General features: G+C 40.5%; 1 protein-coding gene across 4 annotated transcripts; it reads left to right on the top strand.

Annotated features, from left to right (window-relative positions):
- The first annotated feature begins 4,664 nt into the window (after nt 1-4,664).
- On the top strand, nt 4,665-25,425 carry PWWP2A (PWWP domain containing 2A). 4 transcript variants are annotated; one of them, XM_081935213.1, is made up of 3 exons: nt 4,665-5,608; nt 14,184-15,148; nt 23,725-25,425. In XM_081935213.1, the coding sequence occupies exons 1-3, from the start codon at nt 4,935-4,937 to the stop codon at nt 23,736-23,738; spliced, it is 1,653 nt and encodes a 550-aa protein (XP_081791339.1). In that variant the 5' UTR covers nt 4,665-4,934; the 3' UTR covers nt 23,739-25,425. The 4 variants fall into 4 exon arrangements, with proteins under 4 accessions (XP_081791339.1, XP_081791338.1, XP_081791337.1 ...); XM_081935212.1 differs by having other exon boundaries at nt 4,666-5,608; nt 14,184-15,874; nt 23,725-25,423; XM_081935211.1 differs by lacking the exon at nt 23,725-25,425 and having other exon boundaries at nt 4,666-5,608; nt 14,184-16,973.
- The last annotated feature ends 437 nt before the right edge of the window (nt 25,426-25,862 follow it).

The following is a 25,862-nucleotide window of genomic DNA, read 5'->3' as shown; positions in this document are numbered from 1 at the left end:
GGTAATGGTCAACCCATGTTTGCCAATCACCCGGGCCCATCCTAGAGAGGGCCTCTTTTGCAGATTTCACCATTCTCTCCGCCTGACCATTGGAGGCCGGATGGAATGGCGCGACCAGGGCATGTCTGATTCCCTGAGTTGCTAGGAAAGTCTCAAATTGCATGGCCGTGAATTGGGGCCCATTGTCAGAGACCAAGACGTCGGGCAGGCCATGCGTGGAGAAAAGTCTCCATAGCACCTTGATGACCGCTTCTGCCATTGTGGAGATCATCAGGACTACCTCTAACCACTTCGAGTAGGCGTCCACAACTACTAAGAAAGTCTGGCCATGAACTGGGCCAGCAAAGTCAATGTGCACCCTAGACCACGGTGCTTGAGGTTGCTCCCGCTCCTTAGCAGGCGCCTCTGGGGGAGCTGGTCTGGACTCCTGGCATGGTGTGCAGGTAGCCACCCATTCTTCGATCTCCCTGTCCACGTTAGGCCACCACACGTAACTCCTAGCCAAAGATTCATCCTAACTATTCCAGGATGCCCTACATGTAAAGCCTCTAATACTGCAATGTGCAGTTTGGGTGGAACAACAACCAGGTCCCCCCACAGTAGACAGCCATTACCACCAATAATTTGTCACGTTTAGCAAAGTACATTTTAAAATCAGCCCCAACAGGCCCCTTGGGCCACCCCCTCCACACCCAGTTCAAAACTTGTTTGATGGTGGAGTCCTTCGCAGAGTGACGGGCAGCGTCAATGGATGAGACAGGCCCAGTCTCCAGGCAGTCAATGAGGAGGACTGGTGTCTTGGGGGTAGGGTCAGCAAGAAGTGCTGGCAGCGGGCAGTGACTGAGAGCATCGGCATGCCCCAGATTGGAGCCAAGGCGGTGGATAAGGGGGTAGGAGTAGGCAGCCAGGAAAATAGTTCACCTGGTCATGTGGGGTGATAACGACACTGGGGTAGGATAGTCCCCAGCCAGTAGACCCAACAACGGCTTGTGGTCCGTAATCAGTTTGAAATCCCATGCGTAAAGGTACTTGTGGAACCTTTTTACTCCTGCCACAGCAGCCAAAACCTCACGGTCCAACTGGCTATAGTTCCGTTCTGCAGCGGATAGGGTCCTGGAGTAAAAAGCAATAGGGGCTTTGGTTCCGTTGGGCATACAGTGGCTGAAGACGGTGCTGATGCCAAACAGTGAAGCATCGCAGGTCAGCACCAGCAGCTGGCTGTACTGGACGAGGAACAAATCCACCGACAGGAGTTGTTTTACTGCGGCAAATGCGACAGCCTCAGCTTTTCCCCAGGACCATTTCGCATTTTTGGCCAGTAGACGATGTAGGGGCTCAGCAACGGTGGCTTTTTGTTTAAGAAAGACGCTGTAGAAATTAAGGAGCCCAAGGAACGCCTGCAGCTCAGTTTGATTGCGAGCTGTGGGGCGTCCTGAATTGCTTTTATTTTTTGTGTGGTCGGGTGAATCCCAGAGCCGTCGATCAGGTACCCTAGAAATTCAACCCTCGGCACGTTAATTTGGCATTTCTTCTTTTTGAGACAGAGGCCCTTGTCTCTAATTCTAGCCAAAACTGCTCGTACTCATTTTAAAAGTTGCGCCTCATTTGCAGCCGATACCAAGATGTTGTCGAAGTAGGAGATGACTCCTGGTATTCCCTGCAAAAGCCATTCCATGACGCTTTGGAACAATCCAGGGGCGATACTAACACCGAATTGCGGGCAGTGACATTTGAATGCACCCGTGTGTCACAATGGTTTGGGCCTCCACCGTAGCACCATCTACAGGCAATTGTTGGTATGCCTGCGCCATGTCCAATTTAGTAAAAAAAATTCCGGGGCCTAATAAATGGAGGAGGTGCTGTACAATGGGTACAGGATAGGCACTTTGTTGTACCACTTCATTAATTGTGCATTTGTAGTCTGTGCAGATGCGGACTGACCCGTCAGATTTGACAGGTGTCACTATAGGGGTCTCCCAGCGTGCATGGTTGACCGGCTCTAGGATTCCCTGGCCTACAAGCTTGTCAATTTCCCTGTCAATTTTTGGGCGGAGAGCAAAAGGCATTCTCCTGGGTCTTAGCCTTATTGGGGCTATGTTGGGGTCCAAATTAAATGAAATTGGGGTCCCCACCTACTTACCCAGACTGGTACCGAAGACGTCCTCGAACTCCTTAAAGATGACTTCAGCGCCGTCGTCTTTCAAGGTGTTGATACCGTTCACCTCTAGGCCCAGGGCTTGGAACCAATCTAGCCCTAGGAGGCTCTGCAGGTGGCCGCTGACCACGGTCACTGGAAGTTTCCCGCTAAACTGTTTGAAGTTCACCTGGAAGGTGACTTGGCCCACAATGGGGATCTGGTTTCCCTGGTAATCGTGTAGGCAGATGTCTACACGACATGGTGCGAAGGTGCTGCTTCTAGAGGCTAGGGATAGCCTGTTTCAGGGAAGACCACAGTATGATGGTCAGTGATCACCCGGTATCGATCTCCATCTTACATGGAGAGTCCTCGATGAGGACTATGACCTTCAGCTTTTTTGGCCGCCTGGTGCAGACTTGTCTGATCGATGTGTGGTGGGTGACTCTGTCATCGCCCTCTGAGTGCCGTGGTGGCTTCTTCCAGGCCCCTTGGCTGGGCCTCGGTTGGCGGCTTGGTGCACCTCTAGGCTGCCAGGCAGTGGCAGGAAATTCACTCCGGCACACCTTTGCGATGTGCCCCTTTCGCTCGCAGCGCTGGTAGGTTGCGTTGCAGAAACGGCAAACCAATCTGACATGGTCTCCTCCACAGCTTGCGCAAGGCGGGAGACGCTGTTTGAAAGTATGTGCCGGCTGGGCACGGCTACTGCGCATGTGGCAGCTGTCATCTTCTTCTCCTTCAGAACTCTCAGGCTCTACGGCCTCGTGATGAATGCATGTGCTTTTCCGCGCTTCTTGGGGCGCGCTTTGGTGCTGTAGGGTTTCAGTTGATTTGACGGCTGATTCTGACACCCGGCTTCGTCCAAGGCAATTTGCAGAGTGAGGTTTGATTTTGCGAACAATCTCCTCTGTAAATTAATGTTCCGAACGCCGCATATTATGCGGTCCAGAATCAGCTCGTCTAAGTCTCTGAATTTGCAGTACGCTGCGGCTTTACGGAGTGCGGCAACATACTCGTTAATCGACTCGCCCCTTTTGGTTCCTGATATTGAATTCATGCTTGTGAATGTGCTTGGATGGCTTGGGCGCGTAATGAGTCTTAAACATCTGCTGGAACACGGACCAGGCAACTGATTGGAGTGGTGTCGGCTCAGAGAGGTCTTTTGCCATCTCGAACACTTCCTGGCCACAGTACCCGAGGAACATGTTCTTGCGGCCTTCAGAAAGGGCCATGAGGTCGTTTGCCTCAAGGAAGCAGTCAAATCGTAGCATGTACGAGTCACAGTGCTTGGTGACTGGATCATACGGAGTCAGTGGGGCGTGCATGGCCATTTTGTGTACAGAGGGAGTTTTGAGTTTGCCGCTCAAAAATGGCTGCTCGAAGCCGCGCTGAGCTCCGGGCTGGATGTACTTGCTGGATTTCTTCGCTCTTTTCGGTTCACCTAGTTGCCTTCCAATACCACCTTCGTCGCCAGTGTTAGATTACTATTGTAATTTTACAATGATGTAAGATGTTTTTTAAATGATTTTTAAGATTTTATTGTAACTATGAAATTACTGTCTCTTGAAACAATACGAAGAATATACTCTAGTAGAATTAATAGAGAAGTATCTTTTTATGAGTTTTATGCAAGGACTGAGCAGCTGGTATGCTGGGTTAGCATAACCTCATCTGATAAAGTGGGTTGGTGTTTACTTTGAAACAGGCCCAGTGACGCTTTTAGCATTTTCTTCAAGTATACGTGTATTGTACTTTCAAGCTGGGTTTGGGCCATAGAGCCACAGCTTTAGTTCAGCACGTTGTGAGAAACCAGACTAAGATAATCTGAATATTCTGAAAGGGAAGAAGCCACCTCCAATGCTAATCCCATCAGACTGCAATAACTGTACTCCTCGTTTTTTCAAAAATTAAAGCAGAGAGAAATGTCTCTGATCATGTGTAGCCACAGCAGAACATTTTAGTTGCATCCTCAAAGGTTCCATTCAGTTAAAATTGAGCATTCCCAAATCTGGGCGCAGTTTTCCATCCATATCCCAGGTCCACCTTCTCCTTTTCCAAGACGGCCTATAGGCCACGCTAAACTTTTCTCTCCCCCGCCTTCAATCGCCTTCTCTGGGCTTCTAGAGCTGGCATGGTTTAACGCTAAGCAGGGCAACTTCTAGTGTTTCGTCCGAGAAACCACAGAATAGGTTTTTCGGGTTTCCCTCCCACCCTGGAAGTTCGAGCTTCCTATAAACGCCGTGTTTTGTATATTTGTTTTGACTGGCCGTCCCAACCCCGGGATCAAGCGAGAGCAGAGAATAGGTGGGGGATCCGTCCCTGCTCTCCCACCTCCTTCACACGACCAAGCACTGGGGCAAGCTCTGAGGTGGGGGGGGGGGGAAGGGGAGTGCAAAAGATTACGGCTTTCTAGCTTGCTTTAAATCCTACATCTCGCTAGACGCCTGGCAAAGCCAATGAGATGCTTCCGCGAGAGGGGCGGGTTTTTCTTCCCCCACCTACAAATAGAAGAAGAGCTGCTCATTAACCTGCCCCCTTTTGATCTTTGTCGACACAGATACCGGGATCTCCGCCCTCTTTTTCCTCTTCCTGCCCTCAACGTCAACGTTTCCCCTCCGGACCAATGGGAAGTTACATCTGCGCTTGATGGATCTGCGCCATGCCCAATAGGAGCTGGGGAATCGGCAGGATCCCTGCCTGCCCCGATAGGCGGCGTCCCCCTCCTAGCCAGGCGGGGGAAGAAGGCCACGGTTATCGATTCTGCTGCTGGTAGAGGGAGGAGGAAGCGACACCAGAGAAAATGGCGGCCGTGGCTGCGACTGCGGCGGTGCCGGGTGATGGGGGAACTGGCGAGGTCGAGCCCATGCCAGGCAGCGAAGCCGGCGCAGACGCGCTCCCTGCCGGCACGCAAGCTGCCGTGGAGTCGGCGGTGCTCGACGCTGCCAGGGAGGATCCCGAGCCAGCGCCGGGCGGAGAGGCTCAGCAGCCGCCGTCGCCGCCGCCCAAGAGCCCAGCGGGGATCCGAGACCTGCCGCAGGCCCTGCCCAACCCAGGCCCCGTGGGAGAGCCTCTTCAGCCTCGCTCGCTGACGGCCACGCTCTCCGGCCCTTCTGAAGAGGAAGAGGCAGGCGACCAGCCCCCGCAGCCGGGCTCGCCGCTGGTACCTCCGCTGGTGCTTGCAGCTGGGGGCCCCGCGGGGCCGGAGCCCGGGGAGGAGCCGCCCCGGCCGGAGGAGGAGGAGCCGGATGCTGCTGCTGTCGCCGCCGCCGCCGCAAGTACCCCGGCAAGCCTTGCAAAGCAACCGGAGCTTTCGGTGGCTGCCGGTGCAGCGGGGGAGGAGGAGGAGGAGGCGCTGCTACTGCCGGGCTCAGAGGTGCTGGTCACCCTGGATCACATCATCGAGGATGCGCTCGTGGTATCGTTCCGGTTCGGGGAGAAGCTCTTCTCCGGGGTCCTCATGGATCTCTCCAAAAGGTGAGCGAGCCTGACCGGCCGCGCCCTGCCTGCTCTAAAGCCTCTCTCTCCCACCGGGGCTGTTGGAAAGAGGCGCATCGGCTGCTTTCCCGGAGTGGCTCCTCTCTAACCTTCAGCTTCTGCTGAAACCCCCTCTACCCTCCCCCCCTCAAATAGTCTCCGCCGAGTCGAGGCCTCGATCGCCTCCTGGGTGGCTGCACAGAAAGGTGGGGCACAAGCCATAAGGTGCAGGGCTTTATGGCTCCGCCAAGGGGGCGCGAGTAGCTTTTCAGTGAGCCTCGTGGCCTAAACTCGGAGCCAGGAAAGGCCGCCTCCCCCTTCCCTGCCCCACCTCAATGACTACTACTTACTAGCCTTTCCTTTTCATCCTTCGTTTGGTGTTTAAGGTTCATTCACGCCAGCTTTGGTTTTTTGTTTTAAGCGAAGAAGTGTTCTGTAAAAGAAGCTCTGGAGGGTTGCTATCCATCCCACATGGACTTGGCTATACAATTTCCCCCACAGCTTGAGAGGATACTGGCAAGGTTGTAGCTGTGGCCAAAAAAAAAGTCTGTTCGCCAGACAATATACATTTGTCCTTACCTTATTGCTATGGATATTTCAGCATTTCTTCATTTGGTTATCCTTCTTTCTTAGCTTTATAGAAGTGCAGAAATGATCAGTTGCTCTTTGGGGAAGGGGAGGGGATGCTAGAATGTCTCCTGATACAGGTAATACATATTTGAAAGCTGCTGCGTAGATAGCTTTCCTTCTTGCAGCCAGGATGAAAACTGCACATATTTGTATATTGCAAAGCAATTTGTTCTGGCAGAAGCATTAATTTTTCTGGCTTTGAGGGACTTGCACCAGAGCGACACATCTTTTCATTGAGTTCATCAGGTAAAGGGTACATTTGTAAACAATCCCAGTATCATCAACATTATAGCTTACTTACAATAAAGAAAATACATGGCACTGAAGGAAGCAATCTTTTTTTTCTACAGTATACTTGATTAAGGAAAGTCAGTCAAATGCATTCCTATGTAGTAAAGCTGAGCCTGTTCCCTTATTTACAGGGAAACAACAAAAGATCGTACCATTAAATTTTATCTAAAATGAAGCTGAGATCATATAGCAGGATTTCTGAGAACTTGGGCCCACGCATCTTTCCGTTCTGAAGAGGAAGATGAATGGTGTCAATTTATACCATAAAGTCCATTTTAAAATCCATTCTTGTGGGTTAAGTATTTCCAGGAACATTGTATAAGTCATCTTAAAATACATGTAAAAGGAGCCTCGGGAGATACAAAAGGACTGGAACTTTAACAAATGGAAGGAGGAACTTTGGCAATTGAAAAAGATAAAACTATTGGGCCCAGCACACTTTTAAAATTGTAATACTGCAAATTAACACAGTGGCTAAGAGGATAACAAGCAAGATGGATGGTTTCAATTACACTGGCAATAGGTGTACCCTTGGGAGTCCTTAATAGCCAGATTGGGGACACATCATCCTGGAGAAGGTCTGTTTATGTGGTTGCTAAGAGTCAATACTGACTTGATGGCATGTAATCACTCTGAGGTGCATTGCTTATATATTAAATATATCTAACTACCAAATTTCTGGCACATATTAAAATTGCCTGATAGTCTTATAGAATTTTTGGTATGATAGTGTATGACCATTATTACTGCCTTACTTATAAACAAATATAGGTAATGCTGTTTCTAACTCCTTCAGAGTACATAGTAAGCAGATTATAAAACGTAATTGTATTATAATTATGCAACACATGCAGCTATAGGAAGGTTGGTGTTTGTAATGTTTGAGAGAGTGGTATAATGAATTTCCAGTATGCATTTCTTCATTAGTCCACAAGGTGTTTAAAGGATGTATTATATAGAATTGATCATGTATTGCCATAGATATTGCCATATGTTTTCCATGACAAATACCACATATGCTGACTTTCAAATTCTCAGGTTTGTCAGCCCACTGGTGCTAGTGGAAGGGATAGTCTGGCATTATCCATAGCAGTCTAGGACCTAATGTGCTTGTCTTTTTTCCTTGATATATAGCCTTAATAGATCTGGTAAAGTGTCTTACCTTACATTTTCTTTTGCAGGTATGATATTCGAACTATGCAGAACTGAAATAGGGTTGGAAAACAGAGTAACATCAGTGCTCTTGGTTTAGCTGCATAAAGTGAAATTCAACCCCATAAGACAAAAAATTAAAACAGCAAGTTGTTTCACACATCAAGCATGTATACTGCATACCCTTAAACAGTGTCGTATAATTGCTTGTCTCCTCTCTGATGTTTCCAGAGCTATCATTAACATTCTTCTCTTAACAAAGAATGGAAAACTTTGCCTCTTCTCTTGCATAGTTGATAAGCCATTTGATACAGGCATAGGTAGGAGGTGTTACTGTTTCATTTACTTCATAATAATGCTTTTTCAGCTGTTATATAGTGGATGGATGAATATACACACGGATTCACACATACTGGAGAAAGAGGATAGGGGAAGAAAAGAAGGGGCATGTAGCTTTTAACCTGGTTGGCGAATTTGAAGCATGTTGTAGTTTCAAAGTAAATCACAAAACACCCATTAGCAAAATGCAGCCTAGAAAGATTACTGCTCATTTTAGTTTTGTTATTTTGTGCACTTATTTGAAAATGAAGTAGAGAATGCAATATTCTTAGAAGCTAACATTATGCTGGGTGTTAGTATTTTGCTGTGTAATGCACAACTACTTAACATAAAATAATCTTTTTAAAATAGTGGTACAGAGAAATTGTGATGCTAAGAGAAGTGTTTGTGGATTGGTGCTTTTAGTTGCTAGGTTCCAGTTAAATCTGGAAATAGCTAAGATAGAATACAGCTTTGCAGTTATATACAGTTTTATAATAAAACATGACCAAAGTTTAACGTTTTCATGAAGTACATGTTTACTTACAAATCAATAACATTGTTGATGTAATTGTAACAGACATTGCTATAGGACATCATCTTACAAAGCTAAAATACAGACTTAATTATCATGTTAGGTAAAGGCTCTTTGGAATTTGAAGACTCTTCAGCTAACACCATGCGGTTTATAAAATGATCTTAGCTTGTTGAAATTCATAGTAAAAATGACTCCACACCAGTTTACGTACCTTTCCTTTTTAATCCATTGAGCTGGTTGAAATAATTTTAAAAATAGTCTGATGTTGTAAGTAAACTTCACTGGATAGAAGTCATAGTGAAGAATTTGTGTTCAAAATGTGTTAACCATATAATGAAAAGATAAGCAAATTATTTGATAGTTGGAGCTGCAGTATGCTTGGCATGGGCAGAACCATGTGGCGTGTATCTGTGAAGCTAGGATTTTCTGATTTAATATTGCCTGAGTTTTGAGTAAGAAGTTGCAAGTTTTTCTTCAAAAAATTAAGCTCTGTCGTTTTAAAGCTTACTCTGCAATTTTCATGCATTACTTGCCTCAAACTGATCAGAAATTTATGTTGCCAATTTTTGACAATTGTACAGTTTGTCCTTGACTTACGGCCACAATTGAGACTGAAATTTCAGTCACTAAGCAGTGTGGTTATTAAAGAAGGCATCTCATAACCGGACTTGGTTTTACAGCCATTTTTACCCCCTGTTAAGCGACTCACTGTGGTGGTTAATACCGGTAGTATACAGTTGTTTAGCAAATCGGCTTCCCCCTATTGACTTTGTTTGTCAAAAGCCAGCTGGGAAGGCCACAGATGTTAATCATGTGACTGCAAGATGCTGTAACCATCATAAATACAAGCCGGCTGACAAACTCCCAAATTGTAATCACACGTCTTCAGGTGTTGGTGCAATAGTCATAAGTAGCTTTTTGGGGTAATGTTGTAACTTTGACCCTTCATTAATTGAACAGTCATAAAGCAAAGAGTATCTGTAGATACATTCAGGGATATCGGGTATAGAATTCTTGCATGTTATTACCATGATGATGAGAGGGCCATGATAATCAATGACTCTTATAACACTGCCTTTTTGTGGAAGACTTTTTGCCCACTTTGCCTTCTATATATGACTTAGTTCTCTTAAATCAGCTTGGGATGGAAAATGCTTTCTGCATTATTCAACCCAGCCTAACTATGTTTGTCCAGCCAATTTTACATACACTTAATAACACTATTATATGAGGAATTTTTATTTTCAGATAGTCTAGACATCAGATTTTAATGGCATGGTAAACCTTCAATTAAGACATTTCATACAGTAGGCCAAGCCGTCATGATATTGTATGCTTCTGTACATACTTTAATTCAATTTACCAATTCTTCACATATATGATATATAAATATGCAAGTATACAATCCCTTTTGAATATAACAGACATTGTCATTTAACATTCTCCCTCAATCCAAGTCCTTTATATGGGTAGCTATTACATATAGTAGGGAAGTCCTGCAGGCTTTTAAAACTGCATATCTATATATCTTTTTTTCAGCCATAACTGTTTTTTGAGATACCCCTATTTTGAGCTAGCATGCGTACGATTTAGCATATTATGAATGTATCAATTTCATAATACACATGTAGTTGCTAGAATAACTCCATATTATCTTCCTTGAATTATATTACCCGTAGGGTTGTCTTTTTGTGACTGTCTCCTCGTCCCTCAGACAGCTCCTTAGTGGTTATCTGAAAGTTTGGTTTCATAAAAGGATTTTCTCAGGGTTGGAGGTACTAGCAGGCCAAAGGTTAACATAATTCCGAATAGCTCTGAATTAGAAATGAATCAAAATTCCTTACATTTATTTCAAGAACCTCCTGTAAGTAGACAGTTGAGACTACTACCAAAGATAATCCTATCTCTCTTCCCAGCAGCCAGCTATATGCAAAGGAAGAAAGCGAGTGAAAAAGAAAAGAATGTCAAAGAGAAACAGTGGCCCTGCCTACCATTTGCTTCAGCCCTCTTACTACTGGCGGAAGCCATAACGTGCTTCTTTTCTAAAGGTGGCCCTTCATAAAAATGAAGGTTTACTTTACTTTAGAACATTGCCAGGGTAGCAGCCTGTCATGAGACTTTTCATGACTGAATGTGAATAAGAATTTTCTGGCTAAGATGATACTCTCTAACATGGTACCTGTCTGCCCAGATATTGCTGACTTTCACTTCTAGCAGTCCAGTTAAGAGGTTTGATTATTAGGAATGCTGGGATTAATACTATTCTGTCCCTGGGCTGCAGTAGGCTTGGTGGGGGGTTTTTTCCCCCTCTTGAATGTTTATAATTTTATACTGCCATTTTTTAAAGCAATGAATCTACAAATAGTTACAGGATTATGCTATAAAAGTTATCATGCAAAGAAATATGTAAGCATCCTTTCTTTTTGTAGGATCTGATGGGCACAGATAAAGCTTGGATTCACAAGTAGAATATTAGGGAAGGCTAAGGAAAGACAGTAGTAGCATGACCACTCCCAAAATATTCATTTGCTAAGAGAATTCCATCATTATGATGCTCTCTGCTACTCCAGAAAGCCTGCTCTGGGGCAGAGACGTAGCTACAAATAAAAAATACAATATTGGAGGCTAGCATTTAAAAAAAAAAATCAAATGAGATAAAAGTTTTTGTAGCCACAGGCCTGAAAGTACCATTAGGATAATATTTGGCCCTAATCAAGCAGAGTTGGGACAGATAATTATTTTACCAGGTTTACTACAAGCCATGAAACAGCAACTACTCTGCCACTCCTAAGTATGGCTGTAGGAAAGAAGCAGGGAAAGGTAGGTTTTGAATTATGGCAGCAATAGAAATAGATGAAAGGGAGGAGGAGACCAGTTAGATAGAGCCTGGTGGAAGGAAAATTAGGTTTGCATATTTTTTTGAACTGTATCTGTGTACAGAAAACTCGTATGGCAAGCTAAACTATTTGCCTTGAATTCTATGAAAGAATTTTAAATACTGGAATTAATAATCATATGTTGCTGCATTGAATTCCGGAAAATGTACATTGGCAGCAGTTGGGGCTCTCTGTTCACAAGCTATTGTACTGTATATGGGTATAGATCAGGGGTGTCAAACTCACGGCATCACATCATGTGACGTATTGGGACTCCCCCCCCCCTTCACTAAACCAGGGGTGGGCCATGGGCTGCAAGTTTCACACCCCTGATATAGATTTAAAAACCCATAAGCCCATAAGTCATTTTCTGGTGTTAGCTTCCCTAGCTCAGGAGTTCATGAAAATAATTAATAGGCTATAATGTGCTTGATAGTTGTCATCATAGAAAAGCTGAGTGACAGTCTGATGGATTTGAAAAGAGCTGAAGTATAGATGAAATATAGTCCAGTATTAGATTTCCTCACAATTATCAAGTGAGGAAAGATGCAACATCAAATTAGTAGGTTAGTTAGAAAGCAACTGTATCTAATCTAATGCTAAGTTAAGGGTTAATGCTAGCTAGAATAATAGATGCAATATGAAGCCTTAAGTCTTGACTTCAATGAGAAAGTTAAATATACATGTTTTTTTAGTTCTTGAAAAGTGCTTGGTATTATCTAGATTATGCTTAAGAGTTCACTATATATTTTTGATTGGATTATATTTCCCATCATCACTGACGATGCTGGAATTGACTGATAGAAGTCTAAAATGTTTGGGATGTGAAACATTTTCAGTATTAGTTTTGAGATGTTGCAAATCAGCAGAACTTTCACATGGAAAAAAATTTGTGGCAGACTCAGTAACTTTTTAAAGGAGTTACTAGTTATGACTAGGCGGCCAAAATAGTTGCAATATAACAGGTAAGTTGAACACACAATAGAAAAATTGCTGAGGCCCTAGAAATAGTTCAGGCAACAGCAACAAAGATAATAAGGGATCTGGAGACCAAACCATATGATGAATGGCTAAAGGAACTAGATATGTTTAGCCTATGAAGAGAAGGCTCAAGGGAGTGATAGTGATCTTCTTTTGGACTTCACAGGGAAGAGGGTGTCAATTTAGTCTCCATCACACCTGAGGGCAGAACAAAAAGAAATGGGTGAAAGCTGGTCAGAGGGAGATTCTGCCAGGAAATAAGAAATTTTCTGACAATGAAAATGATTAATCAGTGGAACAGCTTGGCTCCCTGGCTTGTGGCTGCTCTTATCACTGGAGGTTTTCAAGAAAAGATTGGACAACCATTTGTAAGGATTCATGAATTTATAGATGTAGTGTTTCCTAATCAAAAATGAGGTCTTAACTAGAGAATTACCTTTCTGTGGAATGATCTTAGGTGCAGAGGGAAGATGCAAGAGAGATTGTAAAGAGGAGAAATATATATTCAGTCATAATGCTAATTGTTCTAAATGAAAAGAATACCAGAAGATCCATGCTTAAGGTGAAACATTGATAGTACAACAATAAATATTAAGTGAGTTGATTCTTTAAATTCATAGTTCCATCAATGTGATTGTGTTATAAAATAAGTAGCTTGGGAATATCTAATAATTGGCAGTCTCAGCTGACTATCTCGGTACCTCTCTTATACTGTAACATATGCTAGCTTGAGTATGTATTCCACCTATCAGTAGCACCTTCCCTTTTTAATATGTTAATACCCTCAGTTTCTCTCTCTCCACAATTTCGCATATGCTCCAAAGTATACTGTGGATCAGGTCTCTATTCCTCCCCACTTTTGCAGTGACTTGCTGCCAATTTTTCATTTTGGAAACTCCTGTGTAGGTAATATTATTAACTACATAATAATAAGGGAGAAACAAATGATCTTGTTTAAATTATGTTGAGTGATACAAAATTGTTAAACCATATTCTAAATTTAAGCTGGACATTTTTTTATGTCAGTTACATAATTCTCCAGTATAGGTACTGCTACTATCAATAAAATTTTAGTTATTAAAGTTATTTCAAGCTCATGAAGTACAGGTGAGAAAACCAGTTATGATTACCATTTATGATGTTTTTTGTGTTCTTTACTTGAACTGACTATATTGTTTGAAAATAGGTGAGAGGCCAAGGCAGTTCAACTAGATTTTCATTATTAATCTCAGTTATTACCAGATAGAACAGAAAGAAATATTTGAATTCTCATCAAATTTTGTGTATACAAGCCAGAAAGAATCTCATGTGTACTGAGCCCTGTATATGGTCTGCATAACCATCTAGTGAATGGATATTTTGTGCTTAGAAGAGTGATTTGAATGAGAACTTGCCTATCTATATGTTGTGCATTGCACATCCCTCCCCCCAATTGCAGTCTTCTGCCACTTGACTTCCCTTCCAGTTTATATGGGGGTTTGGACAAGCAGATTAAGATGGAAAAAGATATTTCAGAACTGACAATTTAGAAACTAATTGCCTTAGATTATAAAGTCAAAAAAAATTGTGAACATCAAATTTAAACTTTTGATGAGTATAAATTTCTGATTATATTTTAAAGCCATTGAAGCCAGTTGAACAATCCTCATTTGATAATATAGATGCAGTTGAGCCATGGAATGCCCTTTAAATTTCAGTATACGATGGTATTCATAATGTTCCTGATATAAACTTCTAAAAGATAGCAGATGGAGATTGGCAGTTAACTGTGTTTTTCTCTCTTGTTAAGGTTTGGACCTCATGGAATTCCTGTGACTATATTTCCCAAACGGGAATACAAGGATAAGCCTGAAGCCATGCAGCTCCAAAGTAAATCATTCCAAGATGAGATGGAAGTGAAATGTGAAGCTAACGGTGTTGTCCCAGACTCTTCTCCCATCCAGCCATCAGAACATAGCCTGGTTAAAAGCCTATGGACTTCCAAACCGCCTCCCCTTTTCCATGTGGGGGCACCATATCCTCCTCCTTTGTTTATCAGGGACACGTATAACCAATCAATACCTCAACCTCCACCTCGAAAAATTAAGCGGCCCAAGCGAAAATTGTACAGGGAGGAACCCACTTCTATTATGAATGCTATCAAATTACGACCCAGACATGTCTTATGTGACAAATGTAAGAACAGTATTGTTGCAGAAAAGAAAGAAATTAAGAAGGGCAGCAATGCAAGTGACTCCTCAAGGTGTGAGGATACTAGGAAACGAAGAAATGAGAGCGTAACTACTGTGAATAAAAAAATTAAAACTGATCATAAAGTTGATGGGAAAAGTCAGAATGAAAGCCAGAAAAAGAATTCTGTGGTCAAAGTTGCAAATATTGTCCACAGCAGAAGTAGAGTAGTCAAAGTTCCCACTCAAGCAAATACATCGAAAACCCAATTAAATACTAAAAAAGTTCTTCAGAGCAAAAACATGGATCATGCAAAAGCTAGGGAAGTTTTGAAAATAGCCAAAGAAAAGGCACAAAAGAAACAGAGTGCCACTTCAACTTCCAAAAATGCGCATTCAAAGGTTCACTTCACACGGCGTCTTCAGAACACCAGCTCAGGTTCCCTGCCTCCCCGGTTGCGTCTGAAGCCACAAAGGTACCGAAATGAAGAAAATGACTCCTCTCTCAAGACAGGGCTGGAGAAATTGCAGAGTGGCAAGATGGCAGCTAAGTCCCAGTCTCGCTGCTCGTCTACCCGCTCAGCAGGTGAGGCCCCTTCAGAAAATCAGAGCCCCTCAGAAAGTCCTGAAGAGGCCAACAGTGAGGTTCAGGACACCAATGAAGTGCATGTACCTGTTGATCAGGATGAACAGCAGACCATGGGCAAGAGAGGCAGCAAAAGCAATATTACAGTTTACATGACCCTTAATAAAACGAAATCTGACTCTTCCAGTGCATCAGTCTGTAGTAGTGATAGCACAGATGACTTGAAGTCCTCCAATTCTGAGTGTAGCACTACTGAAAGCTTTGATTTTCCTCCAGGCAGCATGCATGCACCTTCTTCCTCTTCCTCCTCCTCTTTAAAGGAAGAGAAAAAGCTCAGTAATTCTCTGAAAATGAAAGTCTTTTCAAAAAATGTCTCTAAATGTGTCACACCAGATGGCAGGACCATATGTGTAGGAGACATTGTTTGGGCCAAGATATATGGCTTCCCATGGTGGCCAGCCCGTATTCTTACTATAACTGTGAGCCGAAAAGATAATGGCCTATTAGTCCGACAGGAAGCTCGTATTTCATGGTTTGGGTCCCCAACAACATCTTTTCTTGCTCTTTCACAGCTCTCCCCTTTTTTAGAAAACTTTCAGTCGCGATTTAATAAGAAGAGAAAAGGTCTTTACCGCAAGGCCATTACAGAAGCAGCCAATGCTGCTAAGCAGCTAACTCCTGAAGTTCGGGCCCTGCTGACACAGTTTGAAACATGAACAAAGTAAGGTAGGCAAGAAATGGGGAGGCACCACGAAATGTCTAACCTAGTCAACTATTTTGAAGGAGTTGGGCCAATTAGATTTTAAAAAATGCACTCAGTTGGCTGCTTTTTATACTGAAATTTCCATTTGTAGCAATGTCTTGACTGAAAGGTAACCTTTAAAAAATTGTACATGCAATCAGATTAACCTAAAGCGAGAGCTCAGTATTTTTCAAGAGAACTCTTTACGTTTCTTTGTAAAAGTTCAGAAGTTCCTTTGCTCACCCCATGCACAGGAGCCATAACCTCAGCTGAAGAGCAGTTTATTTGCAGGGAATTTTTACTAGTTTCTATCCACTATATATAAATTTATATATACCATTTCAATGTGGAGAGGGGAAGGGAGGGAAATCATCTAAGTGATGGGATTTGCAGGCATAACTGGACAGCCCACCTTAAATGCAGAATCCTAAATTCTATCTCACTTGTAAGCTTTATTTCTGTGATTTTACCCAGTAGAAGTGAGCCCAAAGAGTTCACCTATGCCTAAAAATGCTTTTGTTCCTGCTGGCCACTTTAATTCCTTTAGAAACCTGTCTAATTGGAATTCTGGTAGACTTGATTATAAATAAATACGTTTGTGGTCACTTTTTTTCAAATGCTCAAAATTATGCTATGCACCCATGGATAAACATAACACTCTTCAGGTTTTGGCAAGTTTAAGAGAAAGCTGGTTGCTCACATTAGACTGGACAGTCCTTCCATGTATGGGATCAAGGACTGTTAATGCTGCATTAAGTGTGAATTACATAATTTCCTGTTGGGAAGGGAGGGTGCTCCTAGGACAGTTGTTCTAAGGGTTAGCTTGAGAATTTTGTGTTTTGTGTAAATAATTAGTCAGATTTTTTTTTTCTGACTACTTGTTCTTAAATCCTTAGGATACGTCCTAGTAAATTACACTTTGTGAATTGTCAGATGTGTAATTGTTGCATTTGGATGTATCAAACTGCTTTTTTTAAAGTATTTCCATTTAAGGTATCTGTTTGCAGGTCAGAAAATATGGAAAATGTAATTGTGTAATGCTCTGAAATGTACAAAAATGTAAATAAAATTGACTAAATCTAATTATTTGTGTGTGTTTCTCAAAAAGCCTTGAAAGAAAACTCAGGAAGTGAGGCTGGTCTGTTTATGCAACGCTTAGGAGACATTCTGAAGGAAATCATTTTTTCTTGCTCATCATTAACTAAACTGGCTTCATTAGCTGCTTATAAAATAATTCTGTTCAAATTAACAAATTTTCTATTTTTTATAAATTCAATTGTTTTCCCCGAAATGTTTATCAGTAATTCTGTAAGAAGTAACTTCCTATATTTCTAACCTGTGTTACTGAATGTTTTCTTGCTGTTAAATATTCTGCTTGTCTCATGCGCTGCACTGGGCAGTAAAATGGAGTTAATTCAGTTAGATAGCATGCGCAATAGGTTCTGCTACTTTGCATTTAACGGTTATTAGAGGGCTTAACTTCATTGCCCTGAAATTTATACCCGAGTTCTATGAGTAGATATTTTCCAGGAAGAAAGAGTGCTAAACAAAAATCAGGCCAATATATGGAGTCCAAAGAAATAATGACTAAAGGCTCTGTTGTGACTGATGCTAAGGTATGTCTCACATTATAATACAGTGTTAACTCAATTTTTCCAAAATACTTAAGCTTTAAACTGTTTAGCTATTTTAGAAATGTGATTTAAAAAGTCTCTCTGCTTTCTTGAGGTACTCCATTTGACAATGCTCACAATCAATTGTAAATTTCCAAATCTATTAAGAAATGAACTTGTATTCAGTCAGCCAATGCTTTTTGAAATTGGAAAACACACAAAATGGCATGCAGTGCTATTTCAGTCTTATACCGTGTATTCTCTTTCCTGCAAACAGAAACCAATGTAGTAGTTCAATGAGCAAAATGTGCTACGTCTTTTTTAAAGGCAGGCTGTGCTCAGAATTTTTTAAAATACACTTTACCATAAACTTGAAAATGTAGGTTGGCTTAGGCTTGCTGTGGACAAAGTTTGTTCTAAATTTCAGTGGAGTAGCTCTCCAGACATGATCAAGTTGAACATTCATACTAGCTTATGGAAGTACTCTTAATAGATGCTTGCCCCTTCTATCTTGGAATCCTATTTCCGAACCAGATGTTCTAATAGATTCAGAAATTAATTTAAACTGAATGCATCTTTTTTTCCAAACCAAGGAATGCCCTAGCAGGGAGTGCTTTGAATGCATTCTCAATAATTATCTTGTGGCCAGGATAAATATTTGACTTATTTTTATTAATATTGAAATTTAATGAAAGATAATGAATATGATTACTCCCTAAATGGGTATTTAATCTTTACTTTTGCCACATTAAAAAAAAATAACGCTAGAGGTCTCTGGATCATACTAAGGCTTACAGGAGCTACTTGTAGCTCTAGGTTTTGCATCTGTGCCATGGAAATGGAATTCTCTTGTGTCAGAGAATTCTTACAGTCTGGAAGAAAATACACAACTTTATCATTATCAAACAGAAATTGATTATTTTCAATATTCTTCTTTCATGTATCTTGCTAATTCATAGACTGGTGCCTTTTAAAAGTTTGCTCTAAATGTGTTTGAATTTTTAATGACATTATGTCGTCTTTGGCCATTGCTTCATGTCATTTTATGTCCTATGAAAGTCTTGATTTATGTGGTTAACTTATTAAAATCATGTAAATGTCATGCAGTATGTATGTAACAGTATTACTGTGCATTGCAAGGCATCAAGATGATGGATGTGATTTATTCTGGCTTTTTTGGAGGGAGAACAACTGTTGAAGCACCAAATGAAATAAACACTTGTTTGGAATTCCATTCTTTTGAGGAGAAAGTGCCCCTCTCATGCGGGAGATAATTTGGATTTCTATCAGCTACAGTTTTGTGGCTCCCAAATTTGGGGTTAAGCTCTCCTATCCCAATGTGCTTTTCAGAAACTGAAGAAGCTACATACACAATTTTTATGGGCAGGTTCTTTGTATACCAATTCGGATAAGGTACAAAATGACTACATATTTTGATTAAGCTTGGTATTAGGGAGTTTCTTGTAGTTTGTGTTTGACAAATTGTTTTAAGGCAATTTCTTGTGCTATTTCAGCAATTTCTTTAATGGAAGAAATAGTGACGATGGTCTTGCATCTGTATGACTGAAGTGAAACTGTAATTCATACATACGTTAAACTCGATTTTATCTTACTGTGAGAACACAATCCTACAAGAGTTGTATGCTCACATTTTCGTGGAAATTAGTTGCTTACATTTGCTGCATTGGTTTGCTGAAGTACAACTTCTGTAGGGCGATTGGCAGATTAAAAAACTTTTCCTGCAACTTGTAATTCATCTATTTTCAGTCTGAATAGCTGTGGTAATTATAATGAAAGCTACAATAGCTCACCAAAGCAAAACCAACGAAGAATCTAGCTCTTAAACTATTGCTCATTTCATCTCATTTTTAAAGTTATTTGTGTCCTCCTTTTTTGTGAAAGCCCATTCTCCAGGTACAATAAATTTCCTCCCCGATTTCATCCCCACAATAATCTTAATGAGTAGATGAGACTCAGTGGGTCACCCTCTGAGTTCCATTGTAAATAAAACTATAAATGTGTACAACTATAAATTTTATATTTATATACCTCATATTTTTATGTACACATCTACACATTTGTGTGTATTTTTTCACATACACCTTTTACATCCTGATGTAGTATATATATTCAAGTTGAGACTTGAATCTGGTTTTCTCTAGGCCAAGTCTCATATCTTCCTCCTTCACTGCTTATCTCTTGTCAATAGACCACGTTCAAGCTAAAAATCAGGAAAAGCATACAGTATATCCCAGCTCCTAGAAATCTTAACATCTGATATATCTTAGCATTTTTCAAATTCAGTGCAATTCCTCTCAGCTGTTGTTTACCCAATCTACTGCCTAATGAGCAATCTTTAGAGTAAAAGTAACTGCATAGAATGTATGCGCATGATTTTGGATTATGATCTTGATAATTTATCCATAGAAATGTTTTAATCAGGATTGTTAGCATGTTTGTTTTAACAAGCTCTTACTGAATATTAATCTTCTTAGTAAATGAGTCCCCTGGGAGCCTGGTGATGGGTCAAAAGTGTACTTAGGAAAGGTCAAGAAATTAAAATAATACACTAATTTAATGAAATGAGAAATCTAGTTCCTGCTGGAAAAAGAAAGTGATAAATAGTTCAGAGCCTCCATCTAGATGAGCTAAAAGTGAATGAAAAGTCAATTCTGTGCAAGCAAGGTAGCATAATAAAATATGAAAACCAATGGAATTACTCCACAACTTGGAATGAGTTCATATATAAATGTTCCATCAATGCCTTAATAGTAGTCTAGCTACAAAAACTAAATCAACACTAGATTGAACTAAAATTGAGTACTATAAAGTGCAATATTTGAATTTATAATGCGAAAGCACAAATATCTCAGTGAGTTAGGCAAGCCAATAATTCACTTTGCCAATGATCTCTATAGGAGGGATGTTCTATGTTTAATGCTCAAAAAGTATTGCCATCAACCCAGAAAGAACAAAATGCATGCCTTACTGAAGTATATATGGTAGTATGACACAATTGTGTGCATTTTGAACTCAGTATTTATATGTGCACACATACCCAAGCTCAGTTCAAGCCTAGTGTTAATCAATTTTGTTATCAGGAATGGATTTAAAGTTTTCATTAGACACCATGTATAAAAGATAATCTACCCTTTAATCATCAAGATCAAAAATGTCTGAAAACAAGCCGTAGGGAACAGGAATGTGCTCGTGCCAGATATACCTGGCTTCTGGATTTTGCATAGCTACACAGTTGGGCAGTTTAGAGAATACTTGATAAACTAGGTCTTTGGTCTGATTCAACATGGCTCCTCTTATGCTATTAAACCACAGGGCCATAAAGATATTTTTCATTCTTAATGGTTGGAGCAACCAAAGATAAGGTCAAATCAACTGTAATCCTGTAGTATTCTTTTTCGTGCATCTGTCACTTGGGCTTCCTCGTTGCTAGCCAAAGAATTACTAATTTTTATATTCGAAATATTTATTTTAAGTGATGAACAGTGAATCAAATTAAGGGCAGATGATAGTGTAAGAATACTAGAACCAGAGGGGCTGAAAATTGGATGTTAAAAGTTATAGAGGGATTAGATATCTTAAATCAATTCTTTGCTGTTTCTTCCATTAAATAGAATTAATGCACTGGAGGCATCTTCAATATCATTTGCTACTACTTACTGAATCTAGCCTGACTGAAGGTTTTCCTTTTTTTGGTACTGTATGGTTTTCTAATGTTCCGAGTTGCAGTTACGACTTTCCACATTTCCAATAGCTTCATTATTCAAAATCCTTTTGAGGATAAGAGTTCCTAACAGTACTGTCTAAAATTCAGACATTCTGGGTTTTCAGAATAGAAGGGTCCTTGTGGTTCCCTAGCTTGCCTACATTCATCATGGACAGGATCTGGAATAGTTAAAGAGTGGAACAAATATAATTGCTGCTGTTCTCATTTTGAGCAGTCAAGTGGTACTGTGATAAGGAACTTCTAGAATATAATGCCTCTGTCCTTGGACGTAGTACAGTGTATTATTCTACTGGCAGTGCTTATGCCGGTTTCTCTTAAAAGCTAAAACTCTTGACAAGACTGTTTTATATTGACTCCCCCCCCCCCCAACTTATCCTTCCTTGCTTCGGATGTCATTTTAGCTTAATACACCAGTAGCTATGTATCTAACATAGTATATTGGGGAGTCTATTACTTCAGTCCAAGATATAGAAAAATATTAGCTTAGATTTCTAGTGGCTACGTTAGGGTTTCCTAGTTTTGCATGAGTTTAGAATTGCTCATATCAATGCAGGTATTAAATATCCTGGCTAACCTTACAAATAAATTCTGGCACAAATTATTTCAAAGCAAACAATAGTATGGATAAGGGTCTGGCAGATTTCATCTTGCTGAAGTGGACATACTTGCTTTTAATTCATGAATACCTTTTGGGACAAATCTACATTTTAGAAGAATTAGATGCCGGATATCAGTATAATTTTCTCCTTTTTTCCATATATTTTCTGTATCTTTTTTTTCTAAAAGTTTCACATATTATAGAAAATGTTTGAGTGCTTATTTTCATTGATACCTGCTCTTTTCACCTTTTCTACAATATCCATAATTTCCAGCAGAATTCTTCATCTTCGTGGCAGTCATAAACTTGGGTATCTTTTTTACTAAAGTATCCCCCCCACATTCTCTTAGGTTACTTGTATTCCATCCAAGTATGCATTACTTCACTTTTTTTAAGGACTTTTCCTCCAATTAAGATAAATTCTTTTGAAACTTTTCATCATTTTATCACTTAAAAAGCATTAAGCTCCAAACTAAACATTTATTCACTGTATTCTGTCCTTTTGTCAATCCAAAAGTTATTTTTTCATGTCATCTCTGTAAGTACCCAGATGGGGGGAACGCCACATGCGTTATGTTACATACATTATACAAATTATACAATCTGCCTCCTTGGCATTATAGTATAACATACATCTCTGTAATTTGGACCTGATGCTATGTCATGATGACTATAATCTTACAGTCTATAAATTATGATTCAAACATGGATTAGAGACTTTGTTAAAGAATTTGTGACTAGCCATATCCACCGTGGCTGTCATTTGATGGGCAAGCAAGTCTTTATATGGCTATTTTGAGTTTGTGCTAACGCATGATCTCAAATTCAAGTGTGCTCCCCCACGCACAGAAATAAGTGGCATATTGCTGGCCCGAACTAACATTTACCATCTCTCTCTCCCCTAATTTGTAAAATGGTAGTGGAATAAAACTTACTTTTCTATAAATGTTGATTTTTCTTCTACAAGACTTGTCTCTCAGACTAGATATAAAACCAATTTGTAATTTCCTAGCATTATACCATTTCCCCACTTGTTTTAATACAAGGATAAATCTAGGATAATACCACCTATTTTTATTTTTTTTAATAACCATTTTACATTTGAATTAAGAACCCTTTTATGAATACCAACTGGATCTAGCTTTGGCAGGCGAGGGAATATGTCTGGATCTAGCTTTTGGGATAATAATTTCTATTAGAATACAATCCCTGCTCACAAATATTTGCCCTAATTGCTTTCCTAAAAATTGCAGTTTTGATGTGAGTATTTAGAAGACTAATTCTATTGTGAGCTACAATGAATATTAAGCTTTTTGCAATTACCTTTTAATATTCTTTTAATGTCCTTGATGCCAAATAGTCCAGTTGCATCTTATTTTCTTCTGATATTTTTCTTTGCCCATTTATATATATATATATTTAATATAAATGTAAGGCTTTAGAAGTTATAAAGCCTTCAAAATCAATATGTTATCAAACATACTTTTCTTGACTTCTAATTTAAATACGATTTTAACTGTATTTTTAACAAACCCAATGAGAACTTTTAACATTAATGGTATGCCTGAGAAATGAGACATTGGGTATTTTAAACGTGCAGTAAATTAGGTTAACTATATTGTGAAATCCCTAGATCTTCAAAGTGCACTCACCTCCATTTTCCTGTGGAATCCAGAGTCATAGGAAATTCTTTTATAAAGGTTACAAAATAGAGAGAAAATGCTGACGACACATTGTGTTAGCTTTCATATTGAGTTTAAATATCTACAATATTGCTTCAGTGGAATAAGTTCATATCCATTTTTTAAAAACTGTTCTATAATAGTATGAACATGTGGAAATAAGCTTACACTATAAATTCATATTTTTCTTTTTCAGCTCAGAGACATTAATCATCTGCTGTGTTTATGGAACTCTCTTGCACTGGCATGAAATCTGTCAGCTAACCAGAAATTGCATACACCTGATATGCCCCTTTCCTCTGCAATCCAGAACATGGTGTATGCGAAGATACTTTAAAAACAAAAAAGAACTGTACCCCATTTCCAGGAAATCTGTATGTGTTGTACATTTAATTTCACATCGAAAATGTTGATATTTTATAAACTATTTTTGCAATAAACAAAGGCATGAGCCAAGGAGCCTATTCAACATGTAAGGAACCACTTGAAGTACCAGAATGAAGAATCACGAAGTGTAATATTACTCTTCAAATGCAACTTGTCTGAATGGGCGCCAGGAACTGGTTGAGACACCTGGAAAGTTGGCTATAAAGTTCTTCTTTTGTTCTTGGTGTGTTACATTTGACATCTTAACAAACATTAGTCTTTAGTGCAAGTGTTAGAGCTGTAATCCTTTACTGGAAGCATGCCCCAATTCAACTGCTATTAAGTGCTGACAGATGTGTTCTGAGACTAAGGTTTTCCATAAAGAAAGCAACAAGGGGCGAAAATACATAATTGTATTGCATTGGGTAATTGTGGCAAAGACCATCCCTTTTGAACATAGTTTGGTGGCTAGAATAGAGGCTGCATCACAAGGTACAGATCTTCTATCTACTTGTGTTCACCCAGCAGTATCTGCCATAAACAGGTACTGTTAAGATGGAATAGTAATTGGTATCCAAAGTCATGACATTTCTTTTTATAGCACAGTGATGTATTGCACATTAAATTAGTCATAACTAACATGTTCCACTGAGACTTTCTTGGCATTTTAAAGATTAGCTGGTTTACACAGGAAAGTTTCCTATCCCAGCAAGCCCCTAATCTTTTCTCAACGGGACTTGAGTTTTTAATAGCAATGTGGTTTCATATTTCAATGAGAATAAGTTATGCCAAATTTTCACTGGATTACACTGAAAGCCTAAAAGAATTACTTGTTCAGTATTTTAAACTGCTTCTCATTTTGAAAGTATGCAAACCCTTGCGTTGGAAGCAAAATTCAGCAGTTAGCTTGACAAAGTGATGTCACAAAAATGCACAATATATAGATTGATATAATTAACAGTTTTCATGTCAATACAAGGATGCCTTCTAATATAGAGATTTCAATCTTTAGGATATTAAAAGACATTAAGATAATTTTTTTCTAAAATTATGTATTCCAGCAAATACAGCAAGTGTCCAATTCATATTTTCCAAGTTGCAATCATAACTTTTCCTCTTTATTTTATTTAGTAACAGATTTATATTTTAAATAGCATTTGAAACAAGTGAAATATGTTTATTACAATACAAGTCTATATTAAAAGATTTAATAATTATCTGTGAAAACATTTTTTAAAGTATTTATAAAGATTCCAGAGCACCTACATAGTAATTTCAATTATGCCCACTTTCATAAGAGATTTGGTGACTTTTAAAGATTCTGCAGTACTCTTTTCACTGATGTTAAAGCAAAAGAGAAATGGTGTAGGCCAGTGATGGCGAACCTATGGCACGCGTGCCACAAGTGGCACGCGGAGCCATTTGTCAGGGCACGCGAGGCGCTGCCGTCAGGTGGCCAGCGCGCATGCGCGCGCTGGCCAGCTGAGTTCACCTTTTTAAAAGCTATTTTTCACCTTCCCCAGGCTCCAGAGGCTTTATAAGAGCCTGGGTAGGGCGAAAAGAGCCTCCCCCCCCCCCCCCCCCGGAGGCTTCAGGGACCGTCCCTGATGCCTTCGGAGCGCTTAAAACCACCCTCCGAGCAACCTGGAAGTCACTTCTGGTTTGCTCGGAGGGTGATTTTAAGCGCTCCGAAGGCTTCAGGGACCGTCCGAGGCTTCCCTAATGCCTTCGGAGCGCTTAAAACCACCCTCCGAGCAACCTGGAAATCACTTCCGGTTTGTTCGGAGGGTGGTTTTAAGCGCTCCGAAGCGCTCCAGGGGGTCGGGGGAGGCTCTTTTCGCCCTCCCCAGGCTCCTATAAAGCCCCTGGAGCCTGGGGAGGGCAAAAAAAGCATGTAAAAAGGGGGGGAGTCGCGCGTTGTGCGCGCATGCACACTGGGGGGGATCGCACGTTGCATTATGGGTGCGG

The sequence above is a fragment of the Natrix helvetica genome (assembly GCF_964273705.1).
Source record: "Natrix helvetica genome assembly, chromosome: 1".
Taxonomy (NCBI): domain Eukaryota; kingdom Metazoa; phylum Chordata; class Lepidosauria; order Squamata; family Natricidae; genus Natrix; species Natrix helvetica.
This window is presented reverse-complemented; position numbering and strand designations above follow the sequence as displayed.